This window comes from Saccopteryx bilineata, chromosome 3, assembly GCF_036850765.1.
Source record: "Saccopteryx bilineata isolate mSacBil1 chromosome 3, mSacBil1_pri_phased_curated, whole genome shotgun sequence".
NCBI lineage: Eukaryota > Metazoa > Chordata > Mammalia > Chiroptera > Emballonuridae > Saccopteryx > Saccopteryx bilineata.
In genome coordinates, this window is record NC_089492.1 from 159,258 (window position 1) to 173,076 (window position 13,819).

Genomic DNA, 13,819 nt, shown 5'->3' on the forward strand with positions numbered 1-13,819 from the left:
AGGGCTTGGATAAGTTTGAAATACCTACGAAACATCAAAGTAGAGATGTTGACTAGGCAGGTGGGTTCCAGATAGCCATCTAGTCTGGGATGCAAATTTGGGAGACACCTGCAAAGATGGCATCAAAGCCACTGAGGAGGGTTGAGGTGCCTGGAAAACCCGATTCAGTGCAGCACAAGCACTGGGACTACACCTGGCAGCAGCCCACATGTAGAGAGGTCATCTAAGAACAAAGGCTGGCCTGCTGGGGGCCACACTGGTCCCTGAGGATGATGCCTGCTCAGGAGGAAGGCAACAGACACAAAGGACTGAGCACTGGGATGAGAGCCTGGACCCTGCAGTGCCCGACGTCGCATCATCTGCACTCAACTAACACAGGCAATTAATACACACCTTCACTCATCAATTTTTAAAAAGTTTTATTATGGCAACGTGACAATGGCACCCAGTACCTCCCTGCAACAGAATCCTCTTTCATAAGTGAGCACCAATGTGTGAATATGCTGCTTCCCCCTCACCCTCAGCCATTCAGTCTAAGCAAGGGAAGCCTAAGTCTGTCTTTAGAGCTTAAGTCTAAGCTTCTAAGTCTAAGGCAGCGGTTCTCAACCTGTGGGTCGCGACCCCAGCGGGGTCGCCTAAAGCCATCGCAAAATACATAATGCATATCAGGTATTTAACTGTAATTCCAAATCATAACTGTAGCAAAATTATAGTTATGAAGTAGCCACCAAAATTATTTTTTGGTTTGGGGTCACCGCAACATGAGGAACTGTATTGCGGGGTCACGGCATTAGAAAGGTTGAGAACCACTGGTCTAAGGGAAACAGCCAGACATTGTTCCTGCCACACACCAGCACTTCAGTTTACGGCAGAAGCCATTCTGAACGAGCCCCCTCTTCTAGCTGCAGGAACCATTCATCTGAAAACCTAAATGAGGTCTTGTACTTGTCTGACAGTATTCCATATGCTGGCCTCACATCTGTCCAACAGTCATGGCAGCAGATGAACCAACCAGCCCCACATCTGTCCGGCAAAGCATTCCTGGAGAGGCTCTGCCCTCAAGACAAAGCTCCACACCCTGTGGAGAAGACTATTCCAAGATGGGGGAGAGGCTAAAAGAAATTGAACCTAAACTCTTCATCAGGCGCGTCCAGGGTGGCCTTGGGTCCCCTTGCTAAGCGAGGCCTGCAGACCCTTCCACTCTTCTTTCTGGTGGCCTCACCTACAGGCTGCACCTGGGCTGAGTGGGCTGCTGTGGGGGAGGGGAAAGAGGGCACAGAATCAGTAATAATAGCTCGTGTCAACAGTGCCCACACAACTCTAACCACTTTACCACTTTGCATAAATTAACTCATTTACTTGTTAGTCATCATCACATCCTATTTAAAATCACAGAGAAATTCACTGCCTCTCCTACGCCTGCCTGCCCCTTCTAGGCCCGAGTTCTCTGCTCCACCGGTTCAGGCTTTCCCTTGCCGGCCCTGTTATTCTGGGATTCTTCCTGTCACTCCCTAGGTTCTTCCTTCCCGACATCTTTTAAACTAAGCAGTACTGAATTGACCAGTTCCCAGCTCCTCACCCGTCTTGAGAGCCCGCAAGGCCTGGCGCCCCTCGGCTTCCATCTGAGCCCTGTAGTCTCCAAACAAGGAGCGCATCAGCTGCCTCTTCCTGGGAAGAGGGGTTCTTTCGCTGCGCAGGATTCGGATTGCCCCAATAGCCTGATCTTCTGCGGATAAAAACGAAGGGCTAGAGACCTCTCCTATCCTCACCTACGCGAAAACAAGTACGTTCCCATGCAGCACCTGCAGGCCACGGCACTGTCGCGGTTCACCTCCACCCAACTCCAGGAAGGGCCCCTCACTCTGTTTGGGGCTGGGTCTCTGCATCTTGAGGCCCCGTTCCAGCTGCTCCACGCACCAGGCGAGTTCCCGAGCCAGCTGCTCCGCCTGCGATGGACACAGTGGCTGTGGGAGGTGGCGAGGACCCTGCGGCCTGCATCCCATCCCACCGCCCTCCCTGCCTGCCTCAACTCCGCAAATCTGAGACCAGGACGGCTGGCGAGCTCGCACCGAGAATGCGCCCTGGGACCCCACCCTTCCCGACGGAAGACCGTGCTTGCCTGGGCCTCCGCGCTTAGAGCAGCCTCCGCCGGCACCGACTTTTCAGCGGCCTTCTCGCCTCCATTCGACACAGAGGCCTCGCTCCGGCTCTTCTTCTTTTTCTTTTGTTTCCTAGAGGCTGCATCGCCTTCGCCGCCTCCGGGATGCGCCCTGGCGAGGTCGGACTTGGGCGCCGGGAGGCAGCCCGGCGAGCCGCGTGGCGCGAGGGCGGTGCCTGGGCCTGAGGCCGCCGGTGTCTCCCGAGCAGGGTGTCCCAGCGCCTGGAGAGAGAGTGCAGCGAGAGGGTCACCGGAGGCAGCCAACTGCCCGGGGTCCCGCCACCCGCGGCCGCCGCCCGCCCCGCTCACCGCCATGCGCCGCCGCCGCCTCCCCCGCCGGAACCTACGTGGGGCCCGGAGTCCGCGGAATAATCGGCTGCTCCAGAAATGCGTCTGCAGCGCAGCGTTCCGCCGGGCGCCGGGACCCCTGGGCGGGAGGCTTGGGGGGGGGGCGCTCCGGGACGCTCGGTCAGCCGCACCTCCTCCGTTACAAGCACCGCTCGGGAGGGAGCCGGAAGGGGGAACCACCCGGAAGGGGGAACCACCCGGAAGGGGGAACGAGATCTCCGCGCTCACCTTCCGGCGCAGCGAGAACGGCAGGGAAACAACCGCGGAGAGCTGTGAAGAGCGGTGCGGGGAGGGCGGAGCGCGCCCATTCATTCCCTGCGTGCGAGCGCACCCACACAGCTTGATGATGTAATTATATTGTAATTATATTTCGTTGTTTGTGGTTGAAGGACACTTTTATTATTTATTTATTTGCTTTTGACGAAGAGTCAGAAAGAGGGACAAACAGGAAGGGAGAGAGATGAGAAGCATCAGTTCTTCGTTGTGGCACCTTCGTTGTTCATTGATTGATTTCTCATATGTGCCTTGAAGGGGGGGCTACAGCAGACCGAGTGACCCCTTGCTCAAGCCGGTGACCTTTGGGCTCGGACCTTGGGGTTTCGAACCTGGGTCCTCCGCGTCCCGGTCCGACGCTCTAGCCACTGCGCCGCCGCCTGGTCAGGCTGGGCGAAGCACTTTATACATTTTTCTTCTTGAACTATCCAAGTCGTCACCTCCGGGAAGTGATTCTGTGGATACACTCAAGGCAGTTACCTGAGACCCTTGCGTTAGTAGATGGTGTGTCCAAGACAGGAACTTAGTCCTCTCAGAGTCCAGAGCCCGTGCTTCCCCGGATGAGTCTGGAAGTGAAGGCTGACCACAGGAGGAGGACCACGTGTGACACACAAAGGACATGAGCACTAGGGTGGATCAAAGGCCAGCCAGGTTCAGATGGAGAACTCTAGAAAGGTCCAGGAAGAATGAATTGGGCATTCATTCTTGGTCAGCTACCATTCAGAGAAAACCCACCCAACTTAAGTGATGAAGATGGGCCCAGGATTTGTCCTGGGATGTGTCTTTGAGATTCTGGTTTTCTCTCCTGGTCACTCTAAACAGATGTGTTTCTCATTGTTTCCTTGTTATGATTGGGGAGGAAAGCCCTTCACAGAAGCCTCTTGGCAAACTTCCCCTAATGTCTTATTGACCAGCACTGGGCCTTATGGTCACCTAGGGCCAGAGTAGCTACACCAAGGGAAAGAGGGCACGTGTCTACCTGAACTAACAGATTTGCTTGCATGGATGGGACTGTGGGGCAGCAGCTGGCTGTGTATCAAAGGCGAGTTGGGAAGGTTTTCTTCCTGAGACAACTCATATCTCCTGCCATGTTAAAATTAATCCAGACATGTGCTTCTAAATGTCAGTTGTATACTGACATTTCCTAGTGTATACCCAACCAGTTTCAACTTGTTTCCTAAGTTTGGACCTGTATGGTTGATCCTTGAACAATGCATGGATTAGGAGCGCCAATACACACCCCTTACCCGACACACACACCCTAGCTGTAGCAGTTGAAAATCTGTGTATAACTTTGTTAATTAACTTGTTCTTCAGTATCCAGAGGGGATTGGTTTCAGGCTCCCCTTTCCCTCAGCAGATGCCAAAATTCACAATCTTCATGCTCCCTTAATAAGTGCATTCACAGCTCCCAACTGCGGGTCAAAAACAGTACAGGTGCTTATTGAAAATAATCCACATACTGCCTGACTGGGTGGTGGCGCAGTGGATAGGGCGTCGGACTGGGGTGTGGAGGACCCAGGTTCAAGACCCCGAAGTCACCAGCTTGAGCGCAGGCTCATCTGGTTTGAGCAAAAGCTCACCAGCTTGGACCCAAGGTCGCTGGCTCGAGCAAGGGGTCACTCGGTCTGCTGCAGCCCACTGTCAAGGAACATATGAGAAAGTAATCAATGAACAACTAAGGTGTTGCAACGAAAAATTAATAATTGATGCTTCTCATTCCTGTCTCTCCCTATCTATCTATCCCTCTCTCTGCCTGGATAGCTTGGTTGGTTAGTGTCCTCTGGAAAATCAGAGGTTGCACATTCAATCCCTGGTCAGGGCACATACAGGAATGGATCAATGTTCCTATCTCTCTCTCTCTCTCCCTCTTCGTCCCTCACTAAAATTAATAAAGATTTTTAAAAAGTCTTAGTCTCATCCTAAATCTAATTCAGCACATCCTTTGAAATGAATCTAGATTCTGACCACTTAGCACCAGACACCAACACTCTGGTCCAAGACACTGTCATCTCTAGCCCTTCCACTGGTCTGCCTGCTCCCACCCAAAACAGCAGCTGGAGAGGCCATGTGTCAGGTCCTATCTCCCTGCTCAGATCTTCCAGACACTTCCCATCTCATTCAGACTAAAAGCTTAATTCCTAACCCTCTCTCTAACCCCTCCTGTTCTGCTTCAGCCCTCTGGCCTCCTCACCCTCCCCTGAACATATCAAGTGCCTCCTTCCTGCCCCCACAAGCCTAGGCTGGGCTAGACTCGAGTTGCAACAAGATCTTATCACTCCAGGTTTTGGTTTCCTTCAAGGATGGCCGTGCTCTTCTCCCAAGAATATTGGGACCATCTGACCCCTGCTTAAAAGAACCTCTGCACTGACCTGTGGTGGCACAGTGGACAAAGCATTGACCTGGAACGCTGAGGTCGTTGGTTTGAAACCCTGGGCTTGCCTGGTCAAGGCACATATGGGAATTGATACTTCCTGCTCCTTCCCCTCCTCCCTGACGTTTCTAAAATAATTTTTTTTTAAAAAAAGAGCCTCTGCAGGGACATGATGCTGGAGACCTACAGGAATCTGGTCTCCCTGGGAAAGCCTACCTGGAGCTCAACTCAGCTTCCTGTTCTGTGAATGGCCGTGGGATTAGGGCTGGGTTTGAGGCTTAGAGGCTGAGACATAGGGTAATTCTGACCCTGGTCCCAGGCAAGCCTGGGCTGCACAGAGGGATAAGTGCCAGGGACCCCCCCTAACTTCTCTGTAGAAAATATGGGAGAAGGCTTGATGGGTGCTGGCACAGTGGGTAGATTGTTAAACTGGGAGGCTGAGGTCCAATGTTCAAAACCCCGAGGTTGCCAGCTTGAGCTTGGGGTCACTGGCTTGAGTGTGGCTCCCACGTTCACTGGCTTGAAGACCAAGGTTGCTGGCTTGAGCAAGGGGTCACTGGATCAGCTGGAGCCTCCCGGTCAGGGCACATATGAGAAGCAATCAGTGAACAACCAAAGTGCCACAACTATGAGTTGATGCCTCTCATCCCCCTTCCTGTCTCTCTGTCTGCCTGTTTCTGTCACTCTCTAAAAAAAGAAAATATGGGAGAATATCATTCATTGAATGCTGAGTATAGTCATATTCCTGAAATTTTCATGCATCTTCAAGGTCAGTGGCAGGATACACGATTTATAGATTAGCCTGAGGTTGACAAATATCAGTTTACACACACAGGCAGATCTGTGATCTGAATGCATTTGGTTTCCGAGCCATGCCTTATACAGGAACATGCTTCCCTTTACTCCTGCTGGACGCTGGCACCTCCTTTACCCTCAGTCTTCTCTCATGAGGTGTCCTTTATCCATGGCCCCCAGAGGACCCGGGTTTGACTTTCCATCAGCTGGAGCAGAGACCTGCGTCTATGTTAATGATTTGGAAACCAGGTGACAGGGGAGGTCAAGACTGGCACACAAGTGCTGCCCACAAGGCCATCCTGTCCTGGACCAGGATAAATCCTCAGTCTAGCTTCCCTTCTCTGAAGCAGGACTTAATGGTTCCAAAACTGATGTCATGTCCAGGCTGGAACAAGGGGAAGAGTCATGGGCCTCACAATCACTCAAAATTGAGAGGAGCTGGATCTGGAAGCACAGGAATGAAGGTAAGTGTGTGGGAATCACCCCTGCCCACTACTCTCCTGCCCCTGCTAGCAGCACCACTGTGTCACCAGGCCCTCCTGGTAAGCTCCAGTCACTGCCAAGGCTGTTCTTTCCTTCTCTTTTCTTGCTGTCAATGGCCCTTACTCTGTGCCCATAACTGGTTTCCTATTTCCCGACTCTAGAAGATGCTCTCAATCCCAGAGATCAGGGGTGAGTCTCTGGCAGTAGGCTCTGTGTTCTGGCTGCCTCCCAGCAGCTCTCCAGCTGAGCTTTTCACATGTCTCTCCTCCTGGTGACTTCTTGGTGTCCTGTGGTTTTGTTTTTTGTTTTTAATAAATAAATTTTTATTAATTTCAATGGGGTGAAATCAATAAATCAGGATACATATATTCAAAGAAAACATGTCCAGGTTATCTTGTCATTAAATTATGTTGCATACCCATCACCCAAAGTCAGATTGTCCTCTGTCACCTTCTATCTAGTTTTCTTTGTGCCCCTCCCCCTCCCCCTCTCCCTCCTTCCCTCCTCCCCCCCCCCATAACCACCACACTCTTGTCCATGTCTCTTAGTCTCGTTTTTATGTCCCACCAATGTATGGAATCATGCAGTTCTTGGTTTTTTTCTGATTTACTTATTTCACTCCATATAATGCTATCAAGATCCCACCATTTTGTTGTAAATGATCTGATGTCATCATTTCTTATGGCTGAGTAGTATACCATGGTGTATATGTGCCACATCTTCTTTATCCAGTCTTCTATTTTTATTTATTTATTTATTTTTTACAGAGACAGAGAGAAAGTCAGAGAGAAGGATAGATAGGGACAGACAGAGAGGAACGGAGAGAAGCATCAATCATTAGTTTTTCGTTGCGACACCATGAGCCTTCAGCAGACCAAGTAACCCCTTGCTCGAGCCAGCAACCTTGGGTCCAAGCTGGTGAGCTTTGCTCAAACCAGATGAGCCCGCACTCAAGCTGCGGACCTCGGGGTCTCGAACCGGGGTCCTCCGCATCCCAGTCCGATGCTCTATCCACTGCGCCACCACCTGGTCAGGCAGTCTTCTATTTTTTTATTTTTTTTTTACAGTGAATAAAGCCTTTAAGCAAACTCTTGGCCAATACAGCAAGAATCCATAAAAGAGTAGTGTCCTTAACATGTTCACCAAGTCCAAGTTGGCACCAACACCCTTCCAAATCCCTGCAAATGCAACGCAGCCCCAGTTCAGTCCGTTAGGAGCTGTCACAAGGAGCAGGAGTCCAGGAAAAGTCCACATGGTACTGGAATTGTTGTCACAATTCTACACTTTGCAGCTCATGTCCAAGTCCCAATGACAGCTGCTTCTAGCTGGTAATGATTCAGGTAGACTGGAAAAGCCATCTGCAGCATGTGTGGAGATGGAGCTTCTGTTCTCCTCTGCCTGGAGAGATGAGACCAGGTTGCTTTTCCCTGGAGCTGTGTGACTGTGGCATGGTAAAGAGAACCTTGGGATACACTAAGCTGGGTGGCAAAGGTAAATTCATAATAGAAGTTGGCAAAAGGGGGAAAGAGAGCTCTAAATTAGGAGTAGGTCCCAGCCTGAAATATGAGTGGGGCATTGGTGTCCTGCGGTTTTATCTCCTAGGCAGGAGGAGGAGCCTGAGAAGAAATGAAGAGCAGGAGGATAGTGGGCGTTGTAAGGACAAGGAATCCTGGCAGAAGAGTTTGTCAAGGACACTGAATGTGTCTGAATTCAAATGTTTCCATGTGCCATGCACCTGGCTAGGCTCTGGCCTGTGAGGCTGAACAAGCTGGTATCTCTAGGGGTCCATAGTGTGAAGTTAGAGGTCTGAACGGAGACACGTGTTCAAGGGGAAGCAGACAAGGCCACATCAAGAAGGACCTCCTGAGCCTGACCAGGAGGTGGCGCAGTGGATAGAGTGTAGGACTGGGATGCAGAGGACCCAGGTTTGAGACTCCAAGGTTGCCAGCTTGAGCGTGGGCTCATCTGGTTTGAGCAAAGCTCACCAGCTTGGACCCAAGGTCACTGGCATGAGCAAGGGGTTACTCGGTCTGCTGAAGGCCCATGGTCAAGGCACATATGAGAAATCAATCAATGAACAACTAAGGTGCTGCAACAAAGAATTGATGTTTCTCATCTCCCTCCCATCATGTCCCTATCTGTCCCTCTCTCTCTCTCTCTCTCTCTCTCTCTCTCTGTCTCTGCCACACACACACACCCAAAAGAAGGGCCTCCTGAGCTTAGTTAGATTTGGTTTTTAATCTAGGGATTAGGAAGCTATAGAATGTATGTTTTAAAATTATTTTTTTGGTAGAGCGTTGGCCTGGCGTGCAGGAGTCCCGGGTTCGATTCCCAGCCAGGGCACACAGGAGGGGTGCCCATCTGCTTCTCTACCAATCCCCCTCTCCTTCCTCTCTGTCTCTCTCTTCCCCTCCCACAGCCAGGGCTCCATTGAAGCAAAGTTGGCCTGGGCACTGAAGATGGCTCTGTGGCCTCTGCCTCAGACGCTAGAGTGGCTCTAGTTGCAACAGAGCAATGCCCCAGATGGGCAGAGCATCACCCCCTGGAGGGCATGCCGGGTGGATCCTGGTCAGGTGCATGCGGGAGTCTGTGTGACTGCCTCCCTGTTTCCAACTTCAGAAAAATACAGAAATAAAATAAAATAAAATAAAATTCTTTTTTTACTATGAACATGCATCATTTTTTAAATTAATTTTTTTTTTTACAGAGACAGAGAGAGAGTCAGGGAGAGGGATAGACTGGGACAGACAAACAGGAATGGAGAGATGAGAAGCATCAATCATTAGTTTTTCATTGCGCATTGCAACACCTTAATTGTTCATTGATTGCTTTCTCATATGTGCCTTGACCACGGGCCTTTAGCAGACCAAGTAACCCCTTGCTCAACCCAGCGACCTTGGACTCAAGCCGGTGAGCTTTTGCTCAAACCAGATGAGCCCTTGCTCAAGCTGGTGACCTCGGGGTCTCAAACCTGGGTCTTCTGCATCCCAGTCCGACACTCTATCCACTGCGCCACTGCCTGGTCAGGCTTAAAATTAATTTTAATGGCATGACATTGATAAGTCAGGGTACATATGTTCAAAGAAAACATTTCTACATTATTTTGACATTTGATTATGCTGCATTCCCATCACCCAAAGTCCAACTGTTTTCCGTCACCTTCTAACTGGTTTTCTTTGTGCCCCTCCCCTCCCCTAGCTCCCTCCCTCTCCTCCCCCCACCCCAAAACCCCCACACTCTTGTCCATGTCTCTGAGTCTCACTTTTTTTCCCCCCCAAAGCTGGAAACGGGGAGGCAGTCAGACAGACTCCCGCATGCGCTCTACCGGAATCCACCCGGCACGCCCACCAGGGGCGATGCTCCACCCATCTTGGGGCGTCGCTCTGCCGCAATCAGAGCCATTCTAGCACCTGAGGCAGAGGCCACAGTGCCATCCTCAGTGCCTGGGCAAACTTTGCTCCAATGGAGCCTCGGCTGCAGGAGGGGAAGAGAAAGACAGAGAGGAAGGAGAGGGGGAGGGGTAGAGAAGCAGATGGGCGCTTCTCCTGTGTGCCCTGGCCAGGAATCGAACCTGGGACTCCTGCACACCAGGCCGACGCTCTACCACTGAGCCAACCGGCCAGGGCTCTGAGGCTCACTTTTATGTCCCACCTCTGTATGGAATCATACAGTTCTTAGTTTTTTCTGATTTACTTATTTTGCTCAGTATAATGTTATCAAGGTCCATCCATGTTGTTGTAAATGATCCGATGTCATCATTTCTTATGGCTGAGTAGTATTCCATAGTATATATGTACCAAAGCTTTTTAATCCACTTGTCCACTGACGGACACTTGGGCTGTTTCCAGATCTTCACCATTGTGAACAATGCTGCCATAAACATGGGGGTGCATTTCTTCTTCTCAAACAGTGCTATGGTGTTCTTGGGGTATATTCCTAATAGTGGTATAGCTGGGTCAAAGGCAGTTAGATTTTTAACTTCTTTTTTTTTCTTTTATTATTTTTATTTATTTATTCATTTTAGAGGAGAGAGAGACAGAAAGGGGCGGAGGAGCAGGAAGCTTCAACTCCCATATGTGCCTTGACCGTGCAAGCCCAGGGTTTTGAACTGGCAACCTCAGCATTCCAGGTCAATGCTTTATCCACTGCGCCACCACAGGTCAGGCTAGATTTTTAATTTCTTGAGGAATCTCCATATTGTTTTCCACAGTGGCTGCACCAGTCTGCATTCCCACCAGCACTGCAGGGGGGTTCCCTTTTCTCCACATCTTCGCCAGCACTTATTCTGTGTTGTTTTGTTGATGAGCGCCATTCTGACTGGTGTGAGGTGATATCTCATTGTGGTTTTCATTTGCATTTCTCTAATAATTAGTGATGTTGAGCATTTTTTCATATGCCTATTGGCCATCTGTATGTCCTCTTTGGAGAAGTGTCTATTCATTTCTTTCGCCCATTTTAAAAAAAAATATTGAAGAAATTTCAATCACTACATTTATTTTATTTTATTTTATTTTTACACAGACAGAGAGTCAGAGAGAGGGATAGATAGGGACAGACAGACAGGAACGGAGAGAGATGAGAAGCATCAATCATCAGTTTTTCATTGTGACACCTTAGTTGTTCATTGATTGCTTTCTCATATGTGCCTTGACACTCGTGGGCCTTCAGCAGACCAAGTAACCCCTTCCTCAAGCCAGTGACCTTGGGTCCCAGCTGGTGAGCTTTTGCTCAAACCAGATGAGCCCGTGCTCAAGCTGGTGAACTCAGGGTCTTGAACCTGGGTCCTCTGCATCCCAGTCCGATGCTCTATCCACTGCACCACCACCTGATCAGGCTTTCGCCCATTTTTTGATTGGATTGTTTGTCTTCCTGGTATTGAGTTTTACAAGTTCTTTATAAATTTTGGTTATTAACCCCTTATCAGACGTATTGTCAAATATATTCTCCCATTGTGTAGTTTGTCTTTTTATTTTGTTCTTATTGTCTTTAGCTGTGCAGAAGCTTTTTAGGTTGATATAGTCCCATTTGTTTATCCTGTCTTTTATTTCACTTGCCCGTGGAGATAAATCAGCAAATATTTTGCTGCGAGAGATGTTGGAGAGCTTACTGCCTATGTTTTCTTCTAAGATGCTTATGGTTTCACAGCTTACATTTAAGTCTTTTATTCATTTTGAGTTTATTTTTGTGAATGGTGTAAATTGGTGGTCTAGTTTCATTTTTTTGCAGGTAACTGTCCAATTTTCCCAACACCATTTGTTAAAGAGGCTGTCTTTACTCCATTGTATGCTCTTACCTTCTTTGTCAAATATCAGTTGTCCATAGAGCTGTGGGTTTATTTCTGGGTTCTCTGTTCTGTTCTATTGATCTATATGCCTGTTCTTATGCCAGTACCAGGCTGTTTTGAGTACAATGGCCTTGTAGTATAACTTGATATCTGGAAGTGTGATACCTCCCACTTTATTCTTCCTTTTCAAGATTGCTGAGGCTATTCGTGTTCTCTTTTGGTTCCATATAAGTTTTGGAATATGGGTTCTATATCTTTGAAGTAAGTCATTGGCATTTTATATCGGTATTGCATTGAATTTATAAATTGCTTTGGGTAATATAGGCTTTTTTTTTTTTTGTACTTTTCTGAAGTTGGAAACGGGGAGGCAGTCAGACTCCCGCATGCGCCCGACCGGGATCCACCCGGCACGCCCACCAGGGGGTGATGCTCTGCCATCTGGGGCATCGCTCTGTTGCATCCAGAGCCATTCTAGTGCCTGAGGCAAAGGCCACAGAGCCATCCTCAGCACCCAGGCCAACTTTGCTCCAATGGAGACTTGGCTGCGGGAGGGGAAGAGAGAGAGAGGAAGGAGAGAGGGAGGGGTGGAGAAGCAGATGGGCGCTTCTCCTGTGTGCCCTGGCCGGGAATCGAACCTGGGACTCCTGCACACCAGGCCGATGCTCTACCACTGAGCCAACCGGCCAGGGCCAATATAGACATTCTAATGATGTTTATTTCTAACCATGAGCACGGTATATGCTCCCACTTGTTTGTATCTTTCCTGATTTCTTTTATCAATGTTTTATAACTTTCCGAGTACCAGTCTTTAATCTCCCTGGTGAAATTTATTCCTAGGTACTTTATTTTTTGTTTGCAGTGATAAAGGGGATTGCTTCCTTAATTTCTCCTTCTGACAATTCATTGTTAGTGCATAAAAATGCCTCTAATTTCTGAGTATTAATTTTATATCCTGCCACCTTGCTGAATTCATTTATCAGGAACATGCATCATTTTAATAAAAGAAAACTAAAACTGAGCTGTGTGGAGAGGTTCTATTATGAGAATCACCCCAAATCCTGCCTCACTGAAACATTAATTCTTGGCATTTATGTGACAGACCACAAACACACTGGCTTTTTCAGATATGAGTCTGTTTCTCTCCTGTCACAGGGTCCCTGTGTGGTGGGTTCTCTGTTTGACATGCTTGTTTGGAGGTGGTTTGCTATCATTTATACTGCTGTCCTCTGGAGCAGCATGTCTGTTGATGAGAGATAAGAAAGAGAGAAAGGGAAACATCAACCCGTTGTTCCACTTCACTGTTTCATTTAGTTGTGCACGCTCTCGTATGTGCCCTAACTGGGGTTTGAACCCCCGACCTTAACGTACTGGGAAGACACACTCTCCACTGAGAAACTGGCGAGCGACGAAGTATTTGTATTCTTTATGTCTAAGTGTATCATCAGTTTCTGTAAATGCACCATGAAGAGTCCCATAAAATGTATAATACCTGCCCTGGCTGGTTGGCTCAATGGTAGAGCGTCGGCGTGGCGTGCAGAAGTCCCTGGTTCGATTCCCAGCCAGGGCACACAGGAGAAGCGCCCATCTGCTTCTCCACCCCTCCCCCTCTCCTTCCTCTCTGTCTCTCTCTTCCCCTCCTGCACCAAGGCTCCATTGGAGTAAAGATGGCCCGGGCGCTGGGGATGGCTCTGTGGCCTCTGCCTCAGGCGCTAGAATGGCTCTGGTCGCAACAGAGCATCGCCCCCTGGTGGGCGTGCCGGGTGAATCCCGGTGGGGCACATGCGGGAGTCTGTCTGACTGCCTCCCCATTTCCAACTTCAGAAAAATACCCAAAAAAATGTATAATACCTACCTAAGGCATTTGAGTTTGTCCATCTATCGGTCTTATCCCGGACCGCTGGATTCAGGTCTTTCACGTGCAGCCGTGTTTTTATGGAGCTACTTGGTTCCGATTCTAGAACCTGTGTGTCCAGTCCCCCCCCCCCCACAGCGGTGTCCCGCATTTCCAGTCGGCTGTCCTCTTACCCATAGCGCTACTCCATTAGCTGCATGTGCCGACTGGTAGCGGCGACCCCGCTGGGCGCTCCGCCCGCACGGGGATGGC

General features: G+C 49.5%; 1 protein-coding gene across 1 annotated transcript; it reads right to left on the reverse strand.

Moving 5' to 3' along the window:
* Nucleotides 1-402: 402 nt before the first annotated feature.
* On the reverse strand, nt 403-2,818 carry C3H8orf33 (chromosome 3 C8orf33 homolog). The gene is made up of 5 exons (XM_066264875.1): nt 2,468-2,818; nt 2,120-2,380; nt 1,862-1,946; nt 1,580-1,726; nt 403-1,252 (listed from the first exon to the last, which is right to left on the reverse strand). Exons 1-5 carry the CDS (start codon nt 2,816-2,818, stop codon nt 1,113-1,115), a joined length of 984 nt encoding a protein of 327 aa, XP_066120972.1. The 3' UTR covers nt 403-1,112.
* Nucleotides 2,819-13,819: the final 11,001 nt, after the last annotated feature.

What these genes read in the sequence shown, in the direction of transcription:
- C3H8orf33 (XM_066264875.1), bottom strand. Translation starts at nt 2,818, where the DNA reads ATGAATGGGCGCGCTCCGCCCTCCCCGCACCGCTCTTCACAGCTCTCC. An exon ending in GAGACCCAGCCCCAAACAGA is followed by an intron (nt 1,727 to 1,861) that starts GTGAGGGGCCCT and finishes TTTTATCCGCAG; the next exon opens with AAGATCAGGCTATTGGGGCA. An exon ending in CTTGCGGGCTCTCAAGACGG is followed by an intron (nt 1,253 to 1,579) that starts GTGAGGAGCTGG and finishes CCTCCCCCACAG; the next exon opens with CAGCCCACTCAGCCCAGGTG.